This window comes from Ursus americanus, chromosome 26, assembly GCF_024610735.1.
Source record: "Ursus americanus isolate L20-20 chromosome 26, mUrsAme1.1.p, whole genome shotgun sequence".
Lineage (NCBI taxonomy): Eukaryota > Metazoa > Chordata > Mammalia > Carnivora > Ursidae > Ursus > Ursus americanus.
In genome coordinates, this window is record NC_142152.1 from 3,496,794 (window position 1) to 3,517,640 (window position 20,847).

Here is a 20,847-nt window from a genome sequence, read left to right on the forward strand (position 1 = left end):
GGCTCAATCCCAGGACCCCGAGATCATAATCTGAGCTGAAGGCAGATGCTCAACTGACTGAGCCACCCAGGTGCCCCAAGAGCTAATTTTCTTAATATTCAGAAAGTTCTTATAAGTCAGGGTACCTGGGTGGCTCAGTAGGTTAAGTGTCTGACTGGCTCAGGTTATGATCTCGGGGTCCTGGGATCAAGCCCTGCACTGGCCTCCCCACCTCGTGGGGAATTGGCTTGTCCCTCTGCCTCTGTCCCCACTACTGTTCTCTCTCACACACACACACTCTCTCTCTCTCTCAAATAAATAACCTTTAAAAAAAGTTGTTGGTTTTTTTTTTTTTTTAGATTTTATTTATTTATTGGACAGAGAGAGACACAGCAAGAGAGGGAACACCAGCAGGGGGAGTGTGAGAGGAAGAAGCAGGCTTCCTGCCGAGCAGGGAGCCTGATGTGGGGTTTGATCCCAGGACCCTGGGATCATGACCGAGCCAAAGGCAGACGCATAACAACTGAGCCACCCAGGCGCCCCTAAAAAACAAAAAGTTTTTAAAAATCAGTAAGATCCGGGGTGCCTGGCTTTCTCATTTGGAGAAATGTGTAACTCTTGGTCTCGGGGTCATGATCTCAGGGTCCTGGGATCAAGCCCCACATCAGGCTCCCTGCTCAGTGGGGAGTCAGCTTCTCCCTTTCACTTGGCCTGTCTACCCCCGCTTGTGTTCCCTCTCTCTCTCTGAAATAAATAAATACAATCTTTGAAAAATAAATAAATAAAAATAAAATCTTTCAAAAAAAAAAAAAACAAGTCAGTAAGATCCAAATAGAAAGGTTGTCAAGGACATGAATAATGTACAGAAAAAGATAATACAGATGACTTTTAATATATGGAAGTATATGCAACCTTTCATACCAAAAGAAATACAAGTTGAAACAATGTGATAGCTTGTTTTTCATATGTTCAAACATCAAAAGTTTGATTATATACTATGTAGAAGAGGGCGTGGCATTTTTTATCAGAATGAACAACAGTACTAGTTCTGGGCATAAATCCTATAAGCATATATATATATATGCACTATAGGGTATATGTAATGAAAATGTTGTATCACTGTAATAGCAAAAGAATAGGAACATCCTAAATGTTTATTAATAGGAACTGGTTGAATAAATCCTGGTATTCCTGAAAGTAGGACTGTTAAAGTGAGGTAGATCTGTATGTCCTCATTAAGAATAGTCTTCTGATACACCGTGAAGTAAAAAACATCAAGCTGTAAAGTAGTAGGTATAAAAAGAATGCTACTGTTTATTGTGTGTGTACTTGTATGTATATATGTGCCTATGCATTCTTTTTTTTTTTTTTTTAGATTTTATTTATTTGACAGAGAGAGAGCAAGCACAAGAAGGGGGAGCAGCAGAGAGAGAGGGAGAAGCAGACTCCTGGCTGAGCAGGGAGCCTGACGTGGGGCTTGATCCCAGGACCCTGGGATCATGACCTGAGCCAAAGGCAGATGCTTAACCGACTGAGCCACCCAGACGCCCCTGTACCTGTGCATTCTTGTGCAGTCTGTGTTTATGTGCACTTTTAGGAAGTAGTAATAGGATTTAGGGATGGGAGGGGGACTTTCTTTTAATATATGTCCTTTGTAGCATGTGAACTCTTAAGACTACTACATTCTGCATTAAAGTGATAGTTGAGGAATTTAGTATGTATTTTTTCTTTGCTCATGAAACATTAATTTAAAAATCAATACAAGTAGCATACTTTTTCTGTTCAGAGATAATATATTTTTTTCTCTTTTTTTGTATAAACAGGGAAAGAATATATTGTTTTTATTTTTTCTGTTAGTCTGTTTCTTTGGAAGATGTGTAAGAAGACCAGTTTCCTTTTCTTAAGATGTTTAAAGCATTCTGGATCTATTTCTTTCCCTTTGGCAAATGAGATGAATGTTTAGATCCAAAGGGCTTAGATTCCTGAGAAGTAGTATAAAAAATATGTAACTGAAAGTGCTCTGGTTTTCAGTGCAAGCAATAGAGTGATCACTCATTCTTTGCTTATCAGAATTTTAAGTAATTTTCTGAGTTTTGTTGCCAATTAAGGTAAAATTTTGCTTTTATGTTTCGTAGTCTTATTTGGATGATTTTTTAACTTTTTTCTCTCTAGCGTAAAGTTTTGTTTAAATCATTTATCTTTCCTAATAGTTACTGGCAGTTCCTGTGGAAAAATCTGTTAAACTATATAGAAGAGAAACGTGGAGTAATCAATATGATCTTTCAGATACTTTCATTTCTCAGGTAGGTTTTGTAAGTGAAACTTTCATTAGGCTGCAGGAATATTTCATGCATACTTTGCCTAAGTACAATTGTAGTTAAGTATTGCTGGAAATGGAGAACAACTCCAGATTGTTGTGCATGTGTCCACTTTTTGCCCCTTAGCCGTTCTTCATTTAGCCAGTAACTGGACAGTAGGTAGGTCTTTGCTAGGTCCTATGTGAACTCTCTCCTTGTGAAATTTGATAAGAAAATCTCTTAATTTATAAGAAGTCAAATTTAACCCTAACATAGTATTAGAACATGTTGTTTTCACATTATGAGTAATTAATTAGCCTTTATTGTTAAGTGAGTTTCATTGAGACTAGTGATCATAGACTCTGGAATTTTTAAGCAGGAAAGTTGTTCTGTACTCTCTCTCACTTCTCTTATACATTCCCATTTGGCTCTCAAGGAAACAAGAGGTCCAGTAGGTCAGCAGTGGCTTGATATGGTTCACTTCACTTACTGTGGTTCTTTTCATCTTGATAGCAATGGCTGAGATGATACTTTTTATGATCTCTCTTCTAGGATAATAACAGTTTTTAGATTTTGCTTTTAAAATTGTGCCAGTATAATTTTCTCATGGTAAACAAAATAATAGCTGCTAGTGATAGTTGAATATTACTGAAAAAGAAAGTTAAAAAATAAGCAAACTGTCTTGCCATTTATGAATCAATTTAATTAGGAGCTACACAGAATATGAGTTATAAAAATTTGAATTTGGTAATAAAATAAGTATTTAGTTTCAAATTGTGCAAATTGTTATTTATCAATTGTTTTTCCTCATAGGCCCTAAATGTAGTAACCTGGTCTCCCTGTGGGCAATATTTAGCTGCAGGGAGTATTAATGGTTTAATTATAGTTTGGAATGTGGAAACCAAAGATTGCATGGAAAGGTATGATTCAATGTATCTTTTGTCTTTTTTTTTTTTTTTTTTTAAGATTTTATTTATTTATTTGACAGAGAGAGAGACAGCCAGTGAGAGAGGGAACGCAAGCAGGGGGAGTAGGAGAGGAAGAAGCAGGCTCGCAGCAGATCAGGGAGCCTGGTGTGGGGCTCGATCCCAGGACCCTAGGATCACGCCCTGAGCCGAAGGCAGACGCTTAACGACTGAGCCACCCAGGTGGCCCTGTCTTTTGTTTTTTCAGCTAATCTCTGTATGCAATGTTGGGCTCAAACTCACGACCCTGAGATGAAGAGTTGGATGCTGTACTGACTGGGTCAGCCAGGCACCCCCTTTTGTCTTTTTTTTTTTTTTTTTTTTTGCTTATTTCTATTAGATTTTTGTTTGTTTTATTATGAAACATTTCAAACTTTTGCAATTATTTGATTATTGGAATACAAACGTATAGTTATTAGTTTGTCAGGAGTCATTTAACCTTTTCTAACTGAAATTTACCTAAAGAAATGTATAGTTTATATGCATTTGGTAGTGTTTTAAGAACTCACTTTTTAATTTTTAGGGTGAAGCATGAGAAAGGTTATGCAATTTGTGGTCTGGCATGGCATCCTTCTTGTGGTCGAATAGCTTATACTGATGCGGAAGGAAATCTAGGGCTCCTGGAGAATGTTTGTGAACCCAGTGGAAAGACATCAAGCAGTAAGGTAATAAGTGGAATAGTTTCTTCAAAGTCTTTTGTGGTCATATGGGTTCGGAAAACACCACAAAATAAATTACTTTCTTGGAAAATTACAGTTCATGTTATTATATTAGATGCTCAGTAATGATCTGTCATAAAGAAAACTGTTTAAACTTGTTTAACCTAATGTTTCCTAAATATGTTTTACTGAGAAACTTTTCCCCTCCATATAATGCCTATTAATATTCGTTGTCTTTATAAAGAATACCATTGTGAAGTACTATTTTAGTATCCTGGTGTTCTGGAGATTGTTATTTAAATAAATACAGATAAAACTTAGAGTTAATAACTATAACTTAGTTTAGCCTATAAACCTTTCTGCTCTGAATTAGCTTTAACTCTTAGAGCTACCCTATATTTCTTAATGTTTAGCCATCCGGCCTTACTGAACTGCTTTAAACAGGCCACCTTGTTTTATACAACTCCTTGTTTTTGTTTGTTATTCCTCCTGCCTGGCAGATATACCCAATCATATTTTAAGTGTTGGTTTAGGATTCCAGTTAAAGATCATTCACTTAACACACTCATTTATGTCTACTCAGGTACTGATACCTGAAACACCTAGAAGTAGAAGCATGATGGGAAACTTAAGTTTAGCTTCTCAAAAAGTTGAAAAATTGACTCCAAAGACTGCAGTTGGGGGAAAGTGGAGATACAATTCAGCCTGCCTGACTGAATCTCCCAACGATTCAGAATTTGGTAGCACTAGGCACTTCTAAAAGTGGGGCTGAAAAAAGGAGGGTTGGTTTAATAAACAAGTAGATATCTCCAGTCTCAACATTAGTGTGCATAGCTAGGTAACTGCCTTCCCTCACTGCCATGTATATTCTGGCAGAATGCTGGAGGTTTCTCTAGAAAATGTAAAACAGGAAAGGTCTTTGGTTGGCATACTGGGCACAGATGAGCAGCATTGGGTGGAAGAGGAATACTGTACTGAAAAAGATGAAATGAAAGTGTATATACTTGGATGTTAAAATTCTCAGCTTATTTTTCATACTTGGCTCCTACAGTCTTGTCAGCCAGTCTTACTTAGGCTTTTCAGGCAAGAGATTGGAAGAATTGTCCTTGGGGAATCTGTCCAAGAAAAAAGACCTAAAGATAGAAAAGATTCTTAACTCCAGGAAAAAAATTTATAAAAGGAAGGAAAAGTGATCACAATATACCACATTTATAAAATGAGGATAGGAATAATAATACCACCTAGAGTTTTATTGTGAGGATTATATGAATTATGTATAGAATAAAAATGGTCTTTAGCACAGTACTTTGTAAGTTTGGTTTTTTTAATTTATTTACTTGAGAGAGAGAGAGCATAGAGGAAGAGGGAGAAGAAGGCACCCCACTGAACAGGTAGCCTGATGCAGGGCTCGATCCCAGGACTCTGGGATCATGACCTGAGCCGAAAACAGACGCTTAACCGACTGAGCCACCCAGGCACCCCCATAAGTTATTATTTTTATTCAATCATGTTATTATTATTATATTCAGCCATGAATAGCTGTTATTATTTTTATTGTTTTTATTCAACCATGAATAGCATTTACATAGTCATAATAATCTATATTTCAGGGTTGTGAGTTCTAGCCCCACGTTGGGTGTGGAGATTACCCAACAAATATAGTAATGTGATCGCAAAAACTGTTTACAGTAATATCTGGGATCTGCAATGGTAGATTCCACATCTACACTGTTCATATTCCTAAGAATCAGGGATTAACGTTGAATTTCCTTGCCTCCTTTGTCTATTGGTTCTATCCATTTGCTTTCAATAAGCATCAAAAAAAAAAAAAAAAGCCCACAAAAAAACTAGCTTTAACTGAGATCATTGAAAGCAAACATATCCTACCTAAGCAAAATAAAATAAATTTAAAATAAAAGTGAGAGAATATCTTATAATAAGAGATCTTATAGGAACTTTAGGTGACTTGTCTGGAGAATGACTTTTGAGGAATAAAATCTTGCCCTGTGTTTGGATATATGCAGTATTTCTTTACATATCTGTCCTACACTCCTGTCCCATCCATAGAGTGTAAGGCACTTAAAGTAAGGATTAGGTCTCACATAAATATAAATCCAGTCCTCGTAAGTACATTTATTAATTATTCTTATCAGGGCATTTGCTTACTTGTAAGGTAGAATGTATAGGTACGTATTACAGAATTGCCTTTTGAGTAATTAAATAGTTCACTAATACTTTGTAATTTGTGTTAATTTGTTCAAGGTATCTAGCAGAGTGGAAAAGGATTACAATGATCTTTTTGATGGAGATGATACAAATAATGCTGGCGATTTTCTAAATGACAATGCAGTTGAGACACACTCTTTTACAAAGAGGATTATAAATGATGAGGAAGAGGATGACGACCTCATGCTGGCCTCAGGTCGTCCTAGACAGCGAAGTCACATCCTAGAAGATGATGAAAACTCAGTTGGTATGTATTGACTTTGTGGATATGATGATCCATCCTGTTGATCTTTCCAATTTTTTATTAAGATGATTATTTGAAGTCATTATTAAATTTGTAGAATGTAGCTAACACAGTGTGCATAGAGGGAAATGTATAGTATTAAATACTTGTTGAAAAGGTTTCAAATCTATGATCTAAGCTTCTGCTTTAGCAGATTAGAAAAAGAAGAGGAAATTAAACTCCAAACTAGCAGAAGGAAGGAAATAAAAACCAATTCAATGATACTGACACCCAAAAAACTTGAAACCAAAAGCTGGCTCTTTGAAAAGATCAGTAAGGTTGTTAAATCTCTATCCTGACTGACCAGAAAGAAAAAGAAGGCACAAATGACTAAGAGAAGTAATGAAAGGGGAGTTATCATCATAGATCCTGTAGACCTATACTATCCAGTATGGTAGCCACTAGCCACCTGGCTATTGAGCACTTGAAATGTGGCTAGTTCAAAATGAGATGTGTTGTAAGTGTAAAATGAAACCAGATTTTGAAGACAGTATGAAAAGAAAGAATGTAAAATATTTTTAGTCCTTTTTTACTTTGAGTACATGTTGAAATTACAATATTTTAATATAGAATAATATTAAAATTAATTAGACCTGGGTGTTTTTTTTTTTTACTGTTTAAAATATGGCTACTAGAAAATTTAAAATTATATATGTAAATCATTTCTGTTAGATAGCACTGCTATTAATAACAAAAGAATGAAGGAGAACGTTACGAACAGCTTTGTGCCCATAAATGTAACAACGTTGATAAAATGGACAAAGTCTTTGAAAGATACAAGCTACCAAGCTAACTCAAGAAGAAATAGGTAACCTGAATAGCATAGTTTCTGTTGAAGAAATAGAGATTATAATAAAAAACCTTTAAATAAAATGCCTATTGCAACAATTTGCATACTAAAATAGCACATTTGAGCATTATCAAGTAAAATGCCAAGTACCATTTTATGGTGGTGAATTGTGCTACATTTAAATCATATAGGGTTTTATAGGACAGAAGTCCTCAAATGTTTGGTCTCAGGAGCTCATTACATTCTTAAAAACTTTTGAGGATCCCAAAGAAAATTTTTTGTGGAGTTACAGCTATTGTTATTTACCATATTAGAAACTAAAATTGAGAAATTTTAAAAATACTTTGAAATAACAATAAACTCATTTATATAAACATAAATAACATTTCAAATGAAAAATTTCATAAGAAAAGTGGCATTATTGGGGCGCCTGCTGGCGCAGTCGTTAAGCGTCTGCCTTTGGCTCAGGGCGTGATCCCAGCGTTCTGGGATCGAGCCCCACTTCAGGCTCCTCCGCTGGGAGTCTGCTTCTTCCTCTCCCACTCCCCCTGCTTGTGTTCCCTCTCTCGCTGGCTCTCTCTCTCTCTGCCAAATAAATAAATAAATAAAATCTTTTAAAAAAAAAAAGTGGCATTATTTTATCCTTTTGAAAATTTCTTTAATGTCTGGCATAGAAGATGACTTGGATTCTCTGATATGCCTCAGAATTCAGTCTACTGCTATATATGTTGTTTTTGCTTGACGTATGTGTAGAATATTCAGGCTCACATGAACTTGTAGTTTGAAAAGGGAGTATTTTAACAGCCTATTGAAATACTTGTAGATACTCTTCTTTGCTACTGTACCAAAAACTCAACTAACTTGCAATGTGGAATCCAGAAGCTCCAGTGAACATTCCAGCTGTGTTATGTTAAAATCCATTGGTCTGACTTGAATGGATCTTTTCATTTACCATGTTTGATTTTGAAATATATGGATTGGTAATTTGGAAAATACTGGTTCGCTGCAGGTCTGCAGGTCTTTTAATGTTGACACATTATCCGGGATTATATTTGTTAGTATCATAACTGATCTCATCAGAAGTTTTTAAATATTAGGAAGCAGTCAAGCTTATAGTGACAAAAGTTTTCTAATATTCTGATTTTTGCTTGAAAACTCAAATTTGATCATTGACAACAAACTCTGTCATTCTTCTTAAATGATCAACTTCATTTATTTAAAGAAAATGTTTACCAAATACCAAAGTCTGCATAGCCATAGTTTATCTGGCATTCTTTGAAGTAAAAATGGTGTTCTGTGAAAAAATCAACTAGTTCAGCTTACAACTCCTGCTCAAATGCTTTTTTCTTTTGCGACAGACATCACACTTCTTTATGCACACTCCCATTTTAGCACAGAGAACATTTTTTAAAAAAATCTGTGCATTAGATCAAGATTCAGCAGAATTAATATTTTTACTGCAATTGAGTGATGGTTAACAATGAGTCGACTACTAATACAGATGGGTACCACTGTCTTAATTCATGTTACCACACCAACTTTACCCACTATTGTTTTTGCACCATCACTGTAAATGTTAACATGGTGGAAGAGGCAGATAGCATGTAGTATTATTAAGTATGAATGGAAAAGGTTATTTAGATTTCATAATGCTTTCCTTTTTCCAGATCATTGGTATTTATGATTCTCTAATTATAATTCTTTGTTTTCTAGATGTTACAATGTTAAAAACTGGTTCTAGTCTTCTCAAAGAGGAGGAGGAAGATGATCAAGCAGACAGCATTCATAATGTACCACTTGTAACATCCCAAAGGTCATTTTATGATGGGCCAATGCCAACTCCCCGGCAAAAGCCATTCCAGTCAGGTTCTACACCCATGCATCTCACTCATAGGTTCATGGTAAGCCTTGGATTTACATTTAACTTTAACATAGTTTTATCTAACTCTTTAACGTGTAAGTATTTTATCTCACTCTAGTTAATTTTGTTTGGTACAAAATATTTTTAAAAACCTTGATTAACTGGCCTGGAGCACTTTGGTTCATTATAATTTTGTGGTTGATTTATTTTATGGTTAACTTACAGTTTTAATCATATTTCAGCCTTACTATTGGAAATCATGTTAAATAAAATTCTGCTTTGCAAAGTGACATAATGAATGTAAGTTAATGTGACTGTATATCTTGCAATATCTCATGACTGTACTTCCAAACTTTATTTCTCATATTTTTATATAGAAGTTTATACTGATTCCAAAACACTAGTTAGAAGGTGTTCTTTGAAGGCAGCTCCTAGTATAATATATTAGAAGGCGATAAGTACTATGGAAAACAAACTATCTGCCTCTTTTCCCCACCTCACCCCACTGGAATATAAACTCCAGAAGGATAAGAGATGTTTCTTTTTTGTTTACTTATAGCACTTAGAAAAAAGTATGGCACAGTAGGCATTAAGAATATATGTCCTAAACAGATGAATGAATATATTAGCTTTTTGTTTTGAAAACTAAAAAGTTTAATATTTTTATTTGTTAGTTATTAGAGGTTTTCCAATGAGGACTTTGCTTGTTGTCCTTTTTGAAAGGTATAGGCCTGGCATAAGTTTGTATGTAAGTATTAAAGGTGATGTTTTATTTCAATAAAACTTTTTATTGCTGTCCGTAATCATCATTAATAGGTCCTGATTTTTTATTGTCAGCTTTCTTATTTATAGTTATTTGTAGGAGAGAAAAGGAAACACTAGGGCCTAGTGTGAGCCTGGTAGTGTATATGGGTGGAAGATAAGTTTTCTAAATGGTATTGATTTATGTTGCCTTAAAATGTATATATTTATTCCTACAATATAAACCAGTTAGTTGGAACAGGAAAATATGCTGTCATTTATATCCATTTTTATAAGTAAATAAATTTTTGAAATATTTCTTTTGGGGAATTTAATGGATTGGTTGTTCAAAATTGTATTTTTTATGGCAGTCATGTAATTTTCAAAATATTAAATGAAATACTCCATTTGCTAGTAAATATTTATGTGTCTTCTCATGAAGAGTGGATAGTAATTGTAGTTCTGATGTCACTACTCTTACTTGACTTTAAAGATAAATGAGCTGTGGTTGCTCCCAGAACTTCAATTTTGATGCAGACGGAATTGTATTTATTAATTTGTACTACTTTACTGATTCAAGGACCTTTAATTTTTCTCAGACTTGTATTTAACCTTAATGTTTGTAGGTGTGGAACTCTATTGGAATTATTCGCTGCTATAATGATGAGCAAGACAATGCCATAGATGTGGAGTTCCATGATACCTCCATACACCATGCAACACACTTATCAAACACTTTGAATTACACAGTAGCAGATCTTTCTTATGAGGCTATTTTGTTGGCATGTGAAAGCACTGATGAACTAGCAAGGTAAATTCCAGATTATTAGGAAGAATTTATCACTGCTGAATTGTTAGATACAGAAGAGTTCCATACATAATACCTCAGAACATGTCTATTTTTGCCTAATTGTCCTCTCCTTTACATTCTCTAACTACAAATCAAGGTGACATGGGGCGTCTGGGGGACTCAGTCAATTAGGCATCTGACTCTTGATCTCAGCTCAGGTCTTGATCTCAGGATTGTGAATTAAAGCCCTGCATTGGGGGGGGAAAAAAATGACATGACGTAATTCACAATTTGTAATTGTAAGAGAAATTAGAATTAGATAAAACATTATTACTGTTTCATTAGTATTGTAAGATGTACATATAGATGAATATAGTATATTATATAATTACATATATTTATAGAAATAATTATATAATATTTAATATATATTGTAAACAAACAAGCAGTACGGGATTTTTAGAAAATAAAAGTTCCCCCCAGATTCTACTCTCAGATATAACCACTGTTAACAATTTGGTATGTATACTTCTAGATTTCTTTTTATATAAACCCCTGCCTCCTTTTTAAATTTACTTTATTAGTGTAATTCATGTACAATAAAATGTACCTGTTTTAGGGTATAAAGTTTGATGAATTTTACGAATATTTCTGTATTCAGGTAACCACTGTCACAATCAAAAAATTTTTATTTTTTATTTAAAAATTTTTTTAAACATTTTTAAATTTAAATTCAATAATTAACATATAATGTATTTTTTATTTCAGAGATACAGACCTTTGATTCATCAGTCTTATATAATACCCAGTGCTTATTACATCACATGCCCTCCTTAATGTCCATCACCCAGTTACCCTATCCCCTACCCCCCTACCCTCTAGCAACTCTCAGTTTTTTTCGTATGATTAACAGTCTCTTATGGTATCTCCCTCTTTGGTTTCGTCTTGTTTTATTTTTTCCTGTCTTCCCCTATGATCCTCTGTTTTGTTTCTTAAATTCCACACATCAGTGAGATCATATGATAATTGTCTTTCTCTGATTGACTTATTTCGCTTAGGATAATACCCTGTAGTTACACCACGTCATTGCAAATAGCAAAATTTCATTTTTTGATGGTGCATAATATTTCAGTATGTGTCATCTTTTTTTTTTTTTTTTTTTAATTTATTTTTTTGTCAGAGAGAAAGAGAAGGAGAGAGAACACAAGCAGGGATGGCAGGCAGAGGGAGAAGCAGGCTTCCCGCTGAGCAAGGAACCCTGATGTGGGACTCGATCCTAGGACACTGGGATCATGACCTGAGCCGAAGGCAGACGCTTAACTGACTGAACCACCCAGGCGTCCCTATAACACATCTCCTTTATCCATTCATCTGTTGATGGACATCTGGCTCTTTCCATAGTTTGGCTATTGTGGACATTGCTGCTATATTTTTGAGTAATCCTTACACCAGTGTAGGGCTCGAACCCACAACCCCGAGACCAAGAGTCACACACACTGCTGACTGAGCCAGCCAGGCACCCCTCAAAATATTTTTTATCACTCAGAAATGTTCTCTTGTATCCCTCTGCAATTAATACCAGGCTTGGACAGCTACTAACCTGGGTTTTTTTCTGGTTTTTTTTGGGGGGGGGGTTTGTCACTATAGATTAGAATTGAAACTTCTTTTAAAAAAGGGAGGGGGCAGAACGATATTTGGTAAGTAGATAGATACATAGACAAAATTATGATGGAAAAGTAGTGGAATGCTGAATGCATGTTGTTTTAAAGAAGAAAAAATATTTTTATTCAACTTTCTGTTATTTCAGCCAGATGGCCTTTTCCTGATATCTTTTCTTCAGCTGCTTTTAATGCTTATACACTTGATCATAGATTTTACCAACTCCGAGGTGATTTGAAATTAAAATCCTGATTGGATACATTCGCTTCTTGCTGCTCGGAATGTGGTCCACAAACTAGGGGCATGGGTCACCTGGAAGCTTGTTGAAAACAGAATCTCAGACCCCACCCTGGACCTAAGTCAGAATCTGTGTTTTAATGAGATCCATAGGTAATTGAGTATGCATTAGAGTCTGAGAAACACATTTTAACATTTTAATTGGTTTCCTACTTTATACATTGTAAAATCCACTCAATACTTCATTATTGAATTAAATTAATTGAATTAATTAATTGAATTAATTCAAATTGAATTAAATAAATTAGTTAATTAGTTAATAGACACTGTTGACTCAGTGTCTCCAACTCAAAGCCTTACATAATTAGAACATTCGTTTCCATGTGCAATTTTGATTTCAGATATCTTTCTCTCTTTTCCTGGATATGTTATTTCACAGCTTATATTCAATGTTACTTTTCATTTTAAAATTGAATTTAGGGGTGCCTGGGTGGCTCTGTAGGTTAAGTGTCTGCCTTTGGCTCAGGTCATGATCCCAGGGTCCTGGGTTTGAGCCCCGCATTGGGCTCCCTGCTCAGCAGAGAGTCTGCTTCTTCCTCTCCCTTTGCCACTCCCCCCGTCCTGCGCTCACTCTCTCTCTTTCTCTCACTCTCAAATAAACAAATCTTTAAAAAAAATAAAATAAAATTGAATTTAAGATTACTCTTCAGAGAATCAGTACTACCTCTGGTTCCAAATACTATAGTATCTGCATTCCCAAGCTTAGCTTGAATAACTTACATGTATGTATGTATGTGTGCAAAGAAAAAAGACTGGAAACATATCAAATTGTTAGCAGTGGTTGGTGATCTTGCTGGTGGGATTATGTGTGATTGTTTTTCCTTTTTTCCTTTGTTTTCCTATATTAAATTTTTTTGTCAGTGAACTCTAACATTTTGATTCTTCTTCCCTTTTTAAAAATTTAGTTGTGATTTTTCTGTATATTTGCAACCTAGAATCATATTCTGCAGCTTTTGTCTGCCTGTTTTCATTTAACATTAAGTTTGAGCATTTTCCTGTTAATGAAACATTAAGTTATGAGCATTTTCCTGTTAACATGACTGTTAATGGTTTTAATATAGTCCATTTTAAGGATATTCTGTAATTACTTTCTCAGAGCTATTTTTGTATTATTTATGTTTTAATAGAAAAATTAGCTATTTGGTTTTGTCACTGGATATCATGATTAGTTTTATATATATAAAATGTCAAATACGGAAGTTTGATTGTTTCTGTCTTGTTTTAATTTTTAGCAAGCTTCACTGTCTGCACTTTAGTTCTTGGGATTCAAGCAAAGAGTGGATCGTAGACATGCCTCCAAATGAAGATATTGAAACCATATGTCTTGGTCTGGGATGGGCAGCTGCTGCCACCAGTGCTATGCTCCTTCGACTGTTCACTATTGGAGGTGTTCAGAAAGAGGTGTTCAGTCTTCCTGGGCCTGTAGTATCAATGGCAGGACATGGAGAACAGCTTTTCATTGTTTATCATAGAGGTAGATGTTTTTTCTAGTCTTTTATTATTTTACCAAGACCTGAAGTAAAATGAAAATTACTCGAGTTTTTTTTCTGTTTCTCTTATTTTGTTTTGGGTTATATACCTCCTTTTGCATTCATTTTAGTATTTGAATTAGTGTAATCTTTGTACAGAATTTTGTTGTATTCACTAATAGCAATGAAAATGAAAATACTTTATTTGTAGGAAAACTGTATTGTAGAAAGAATTCCAAGGTTAGTTACTTCCATGTTTAAATCTTATAAGAATTTTCAGAGCTTAAATCCCTCAAAAAATAAACTAACTTGTAGTATGCAGGACCAAGACAGTTTGAATATGACTTAAAAAGTTGCTGTTTCCTTTTCTTCACTTCATATTCTGCGTCAGTCCCCACCAGTATGTGTCAAGACTGATTTTATCAAGATTATTGATATGGGGCAGGCGACCTTCATCCCAGGGCCATGAGTTCAAGCCCCATGTTGGGCCTAGAGCTTACTTAAAAAAAAAAAAAGATTACTGATAATCTTTTTATGCTTATTTTTTTTGGTAATTTCATTGGGAACACTGTTTTTCTATTTTTTAAAAATTTTATTTAAATTCAAGTTACATAGTGTAGTATTGGTTTCAGGAGTAGAATTTAGTGATTCATCACTTACATATAACCCCCAGTACTCGTCCCATCAAGTGCCCTCTTTAATACCCATCACCCATTTAACCCATCCCCTTGCCCACCTCCCCTTCCATCAACCCTCAGTTTGTTCTCTTAATTACAGAGTCTCTTACGGTTTGCCTCCCCCTCTGTTTTTACCTTATTTTATTTTTCCTTCCCTTCCCCTATGTTCATCTGTTGGGTTTCTTAAATTCCACGTGTGTGAAATCATATGATATTTATCTTTCTCTGACTGACCTATTTCGCTTAGCACAATACACTCTAGTTCCATCTTTCTCTCTTTTTTTAAATTTTAATTCCAGCATAGTTAAAATACAGTGTTATATTAGTTCCAGGTGTACAATATAATGATTCAGCGATTCCATTCATCACCCAGTGCTCACCACAACAGGTGCACTCCTTAATCCCCATCACCTATTTTACCCATCCGCCACCCAGCACTTTCCTTTCTTGGATTCTGTGGCATCACTCCAGATGTTTTTCTTACTGATAACTCCTTCAGCTATTCTTCTGGCTGGTCCTCCTATATCAGCCTCTTAGCTGGAGTGCTCCAGGACTCTGTCACAGCCGTTCTTCTCTAGTACCCTCTCTAGATGAGGAGCTTTCAGTCTTTTGACTGTTGTCCCTAATAAGAAGTATGTTCTACATTGCTATCCTGTACATATCTGCAAATGTAACAAATAAAAGGCTCATGGACAACATTTACTCTTTAATTTCATTTTTCTGTAAAGATCTTATTTATATATTTATTTATTTATTTGACACAGAGAGAGAGAGAGAGAGAGCACAGCAGGGGGAGCAGCAGGCAGAGGGAGAGGAGAAGCAGGCTCCCCGCTGAGCAAGGAGCCTGATGCGGGGCTGGATCCCAGGACCTTGGGATCCTGACCTGAGTTGAAGGCAGACACTTAACCAACTTAGCCACGCAGGCGCCCCTAATTTCAGTTTTCTTTAAATACTGTTTGCAACTTTGAATTGATTTTATAACTCAGCTCAAAAATTCAGTTTGAGAAATTACCCTGGGATATCTCCTCAAGGCCTGTGGCTTTAAATACATCTGTGTGTCCGTGACTTATATCTCCTTGTATCTACAGACTTACGTATCCAGTGGCCACTTGAAATCTCTGTACAATTTTGATACACATTTCAAACTTAACTTGGTCATAATAAAACCTTTGGGTTTTTGTTTTTGTTTTTTACCTTCCACCTTGCCTTTTACTTAGTTTTCCCCATCTGAGTAAATGGCATACTATTAACCCAGCCACTCAGGGCAGAAATGAATCATGAATTCTTCTCTTTCCCTCGCCGCCCCCCCCACATCAGCCCTATCAGTGAAGTCATATCACCGTGTCAGTTCTATTGAGTAAAACATTCCAAACCGTGTTTTCATCTCCTCCACTAAAACCCCAGTCCAACCCAGATGTCTTCTCTTGGACCAGTAGCCCTGTAACTGGCTTGTTAGCTTCAATCCTTGCCTTCCACAGTCCATTCTCCATATAACAGCCTGAATGATCTTTTAAAAACAAATCAGAATACATCTCTCTTCTGCTCAAATTCCTCTGATGACTTCCCATTGCTTTAGAATAAAAATCAAACTTTTTATCACAGCTAGCAAGGTTCTACGTGATCTGACCTTTGCCTGCCTCTTCAACTTCATCTCTTGCCACTTTTTCTTATTATTTTCTTATTATTCATTCTAGCCATGCTAGCTTCTTTGTGTTCTTCAAATTTACCAAGCTTGTTCCCATTTTAGGACCTTTTCATTAGCTGATTCTTCTGTTTACTCTATTACAGCTCTTTCCACTAACTAACTTACAATTTACATCTCAACTAAATTTCACTTTCTCAAAGAGGCCACCTCTGACTCTCCAGTCTAAAGTAACCACTCAGTCTGACACTCTATCACATTATTATTTTAATTCTTTGATAACACTTTGCATTTTTTTTTCTTTTTCAAAGTTAGTCTCCTCCTACCTGAATATAAATTTCATGAGGACATGTCTTTGCCACTGTAGCCCTAGTACCTGGCACATAGTAAGCTCTTTGTAAATATTTCTTGAGTGAGTGAATTACCCCTTAATACCACTTTATATAAATAGTCCTTGTAACATAGTATTCTGCTTCTAATACCTGAATGGTACCTCAGTCAGGTGGTTTATCCATAAAAAGTAGTGCTAGTTAATATAAGAATTTATCACAAAATCAATTCACAGAAGGTACTCTGGCCTTTGATACCTCATTTCTATTTATATATTCTTACTAGGTGCAGGATTTGATGGTGATCAGTGCCTTGGAGTTCAACTGCTAGAGCTGGGGAAAAAGAAAAAACAAATTTTACATGGTGATCCTCTTCCTCTTACAAGGAAATCCTACCTAGTATGGGTTGGATTTTCAGCTGAAGGCAAGATAAACTCATTTATTTATATTAAAGACATTTTTTCAAGTAGAAATTGTTCCATTGTTTTATTCCTAATTTTTTTTAAAGATAAATTGTCTATATTGTACGTTTAAATTTCTTTACTATGTTGGCAGTGGGAAACTGGAATTGTTAGGCAAGGTAGCCATTGCTTTTATGTATAAGACCTGTTCATGTGAATTTTGGTTAGAAAACATACAAAGAGTGAAATACATTTCTCTACAAGTATGCTATACATAACAAGGAGAGTGGTGAAGGTTTGGCTTTTCCAGCAGATTCTACGCAAAAAATAGGAAATTTCAGCAGCTGCACTCTCTACTACAGTAACCACATGCGGCTGTTGAGCACTTGAAATGTGGGTAATCCAGACTGAGATGTGCAATAAGTATAAAATACTCCAAATTGTGAAGGCTTAGTATAAAAAAAGAAAAATCTCAGTAGTTATTTTATGTTGATTACATGTTAAAATCATAATATTTTGGATATATTGGATTTAATAAAATATATTATTAAAATTAACTTCACTTTTTCCCCCTTTCTTCATGTGGCACTAAGAAATGAAAAATTACATTTGCACACTCATTTAATAGTGGCTTATGACTGATGATGATTTGAAGTGCCTTATTTTAAGGTACCTGTTAGCCCCGTTTCCTGGCTCAACTATTTCCGTTGGAGATTCATGTCCTTCAGTTATATTTTTGGAAACTCCAGTTTGTCTTTAAAAAAATCAACCATTTCTAGATGTGTTTTCTAGTGGGGTATTAATTGGTCATTTATATTCTAATAATGTGACCATTAATAATTTCCATTCATATAGCTTTATTTTTTTCCCCAGTTACTAGTCGGATCTAGACTTGAGGAGCATGCCGTTTGCAGCGTGAGAGGTGTATGAAGTCACAGATAAGGAAAGGGGTAATTAGGGAATATGCTATGTACTTCCTGAGATGAGAGCAGAGTAAGTGGGAAACAGGGATACTTACTTGTTTTTGAGGTAAAGAATTACTTATCCAGGAGTTAGGGAACACAACAGTGACAAGGCCAAGAAAGCAAGAGGAAGAAGAGTACTAAAGACGGATTTCTCTAGATCATCACTGTGTATCAGGTTCTGGTCATTTTTCCAAGTCTCTCTTAACTAGTGAAACTTCAGATTCAGGTTTAACTTTTTTTACTGAAATTGGCTTTTAAAAATACTGCTATATTCCAGCAGGTGGCATAGTTCTCACTGAAACAGCTTTTTCTCTGGGGCAAATTTTAGTCCTATCACACGCAATTTTTTTTCTTTTTTCAGTTAGATCTTACTCTGTGTAGTTAATGAAGTTTTGTGGGAAATGATCTTTAATTATTCACCTTTTTGCTTTTGAATTGACAGTTGAATCATTGGTATGCATTTTTGAAATAGGATTTATTTCACAAATATGTAGCCATTTCTCCATGTGGTTTTTTTTTCCAATTGGTGTGTAGGTACCCCCTGTTATGTGGATTCAGAAGGCATTGTTCGAATGCTTAACAGAGGGCTTGGTAATACATGGACTCCCGTATGTAACACAAGAGAGCACTGCAAAGGAAAATCTGATCACTATTGGGTGGTTGGTATCCATGAAAATCCCCAGCAACTGAGGTAAGCTATTAGGAAGTGCTTAGTTGATTCTTTCTAAAAACTTCTTTGAAATTTTTTGTTTTGTATTCTTTAAAGGTATTTTTAAAAATTTTTGTCTTTCACCTTAGTTCGTTTATTTGCTTTCCATATTCACTAGCTTAGAAATTTGTTTATATTCATTTTGGTTTTCAACTGATTGCTCGACTTAGAACTTACTGAACAAAATAGAAATTAAGTTTATTGGTGTGACTTTTCAGCCAGACAGGGAAGGGAGTACTGGCTAAAGGTGGCATTTCATCTTTTATTACAGCCTTTTATTTTAAACTGTGATTTAGAATTGAATAAGTTAGTGGCTTTTTGAGATTTTTAAAAGGCTCAATAATTGTAACCAGGGAGAGGGCTAATAGAAATTTAGTAGTTGACTGCAAGTGTAAAATTCTCAATCTGTATAGTCTCTATTCAATATTAAATATTTTCCTCTTTTTTGACACCTGATATCTTCTTGGTCTAAACAACTGGCAGTGACATTGTGTAGGTACTTGGTGAACAAAGAGGTCTCTGCTTTCATGGAGCTTACAGACTGGGGAGACAGATAACAGAAATAAGTAAATGTTAATTACTACTTGGGATAAGTGCTACAAATTAATCTGAGCAGACCCATGATGAAAATAACAAAAGGGCACATTCTAGGTAGCATGGTCACATAGGATTTTTTTTTTTTTTTTTTAAGATTTTATTTATTTGACAGAGACACAGCGAGAGAGGGAACACAAGCAGAGGGAGAGGGAGAAGCAGGCTTCCTGCTGAGCAGGGAGCCCGACGTGGGGCTCGAACCCAGGACCCTGGGATCATGACCCGAGCCGAAGGCAGACAGTTAACGACTAAGCCACCCAGGCGCCCTGGTCACATAGGACTCTTAATAGAGATAGTATTAAAATGAGACCCATGGCCAAGGAGTCTGTTAGGCAGAAATTGAGTGAAAACTGATCCATGCAGAATAGACAGCATATATAAAGGTGCTCAGGTCAGAAAGAGTTAGGTTTGTTTAAAGAGTTGAAAGAATGTAAACGTGGCTAGCATACAAGAAGTGAAGGTTGATGGGAGGCATAAGTCCATGATGATATCAGAAAGTGAGACACAGGCTGCATTATAGACCATATAGAGAAGTTAGTATTTCATTTGAAGTTGTATCATGAAGCCATTTTACATTTTTATCTGGGGAACGATGTAATCTGATTTATACTATAAAAAGAAAATGGATTGGCAGAAGTAAGACTGAAAGTAGGGAGCCCAGTTTTCAATCGGGATTTATCCTGCTTTCTGAGGATGTTTGGAGATGTGGGTAGTATTTTGAGCGGTCAGAATGACTAGGGGTTACTGTAGCATTTAGAGAGCTGTGGCCAGGGCTGTCGAACATCTTACAGCGTGCAGGATGGTCCTGCTCAGCTACAGGTTGTCCTTCCCCAAGTTGCTATCAGTGCCTCCATTGAGAAACATTGAGGAAGATTTTGCAGTCATCCAGCTGAGCTATAAGGATGGCTGGAACTAGTGTGGGGGCAGTAGAAATTAAGGAAACTAGATTCGAGATAGAAACCGTAGCATTTTCTGATAGATGCGGGGTTGGGAGTAATAGAGAAACCTCAATAATGACACCTATGTCCCCAATTAAAGCAACTAGATGGATAGTCGTACCATTTACAGAAATAAAGAGATGAAAATGAATTTTCTCTTGGGTGCGTTAAGTTTGAAATGCCTGAAGAATATCCAAATGGAGATATCAAGAAGGTATTGTAATACATGATTGTAAGATATAAATTTGGGAATCACCAGAGTATAGAAGGTATTTAAACTCATACTAATAAATGAGACCACTTCGAAGAAAGAAACAAAAAAGGTCACAGAATCCACCTCTTTAAAAATTCCAACATTTAAAGATCCAATATTGGGAGACAGAGCTTTTGAATGAGGAAAAGGAATATTAGCTAAGCAAATAAGAGAAAAATCACTTGAAGAGGGTCATATCACAGAAGCTATAAGTAGAGACTATTTCAAGAAAGGCAGTAGTTAGAAAAGAAAATAAAAATGGCTCTTAAATATATGAAAAGATGATTGATATCAAGACAAGAAAAATACAAATCAAATCTAAA

General features: G+C 35.5%; 1 protein-coding gene and 1 long non-coding RNA gene across 4 annotated transcripts in view; one reads left to right on the forward strand and one right to left on the reverse strand.

Moving 5' to 3' along the window:
- WDHD1 (WD repeat and HMG-box DNA binding protein 1) overlaps positions 1-20,847 on the forward strand; it is a 57,491-nt gene that overhangs the window by 19,111 nt on the left and 17,533 nt on the right. For all 3 annotated transcript variants that reach the window (XM_045810591.2, XM_045810592.2, XM_045810590.2), the window contains 9 exons: positions 2,190-2,282; positions 3,090-3,196; positions 3,765-3,906; positions 6,163-6,373; positions 8,913-9,100; positions 10,428-10,612; positions 13,780-14,021; positions 16,951-17,088; positions 18,565-18,721. In XM_045810591.2, the coding sequence (XP_045666547.2) occupies positions 2,190-2,282; positions 3,090-3,196; positions 3,765-3,906; positions 6,163-6,373; positions 8,913-9,100; positions 10,428-10,612; positions 13,780-14,021; positions 16,951-17,088; positions 18,565-18,721 (1,463 nt within the window). The remainder of the gene's footprint in view (positions 1-2,189; positions 2,283-3,089; positions 3,197-3,764; positions 3,907-6,162; positions 6,374-8,912; positions 9,101-10,427; positions 10,613-13,779; positions 14,022-16,950; positions 17,089-18,564; positions 18,722-20,847) is intronic.
- Positions 1-20,847, reverse strand: part of LOC148107670 (uncharacterized) — a 64,264-nt gene that overhangs the window by 11,975 nt on the left and 31,442 nt on the right. The gene's annotated exons all lie outside the window — the stretch shown is intronic.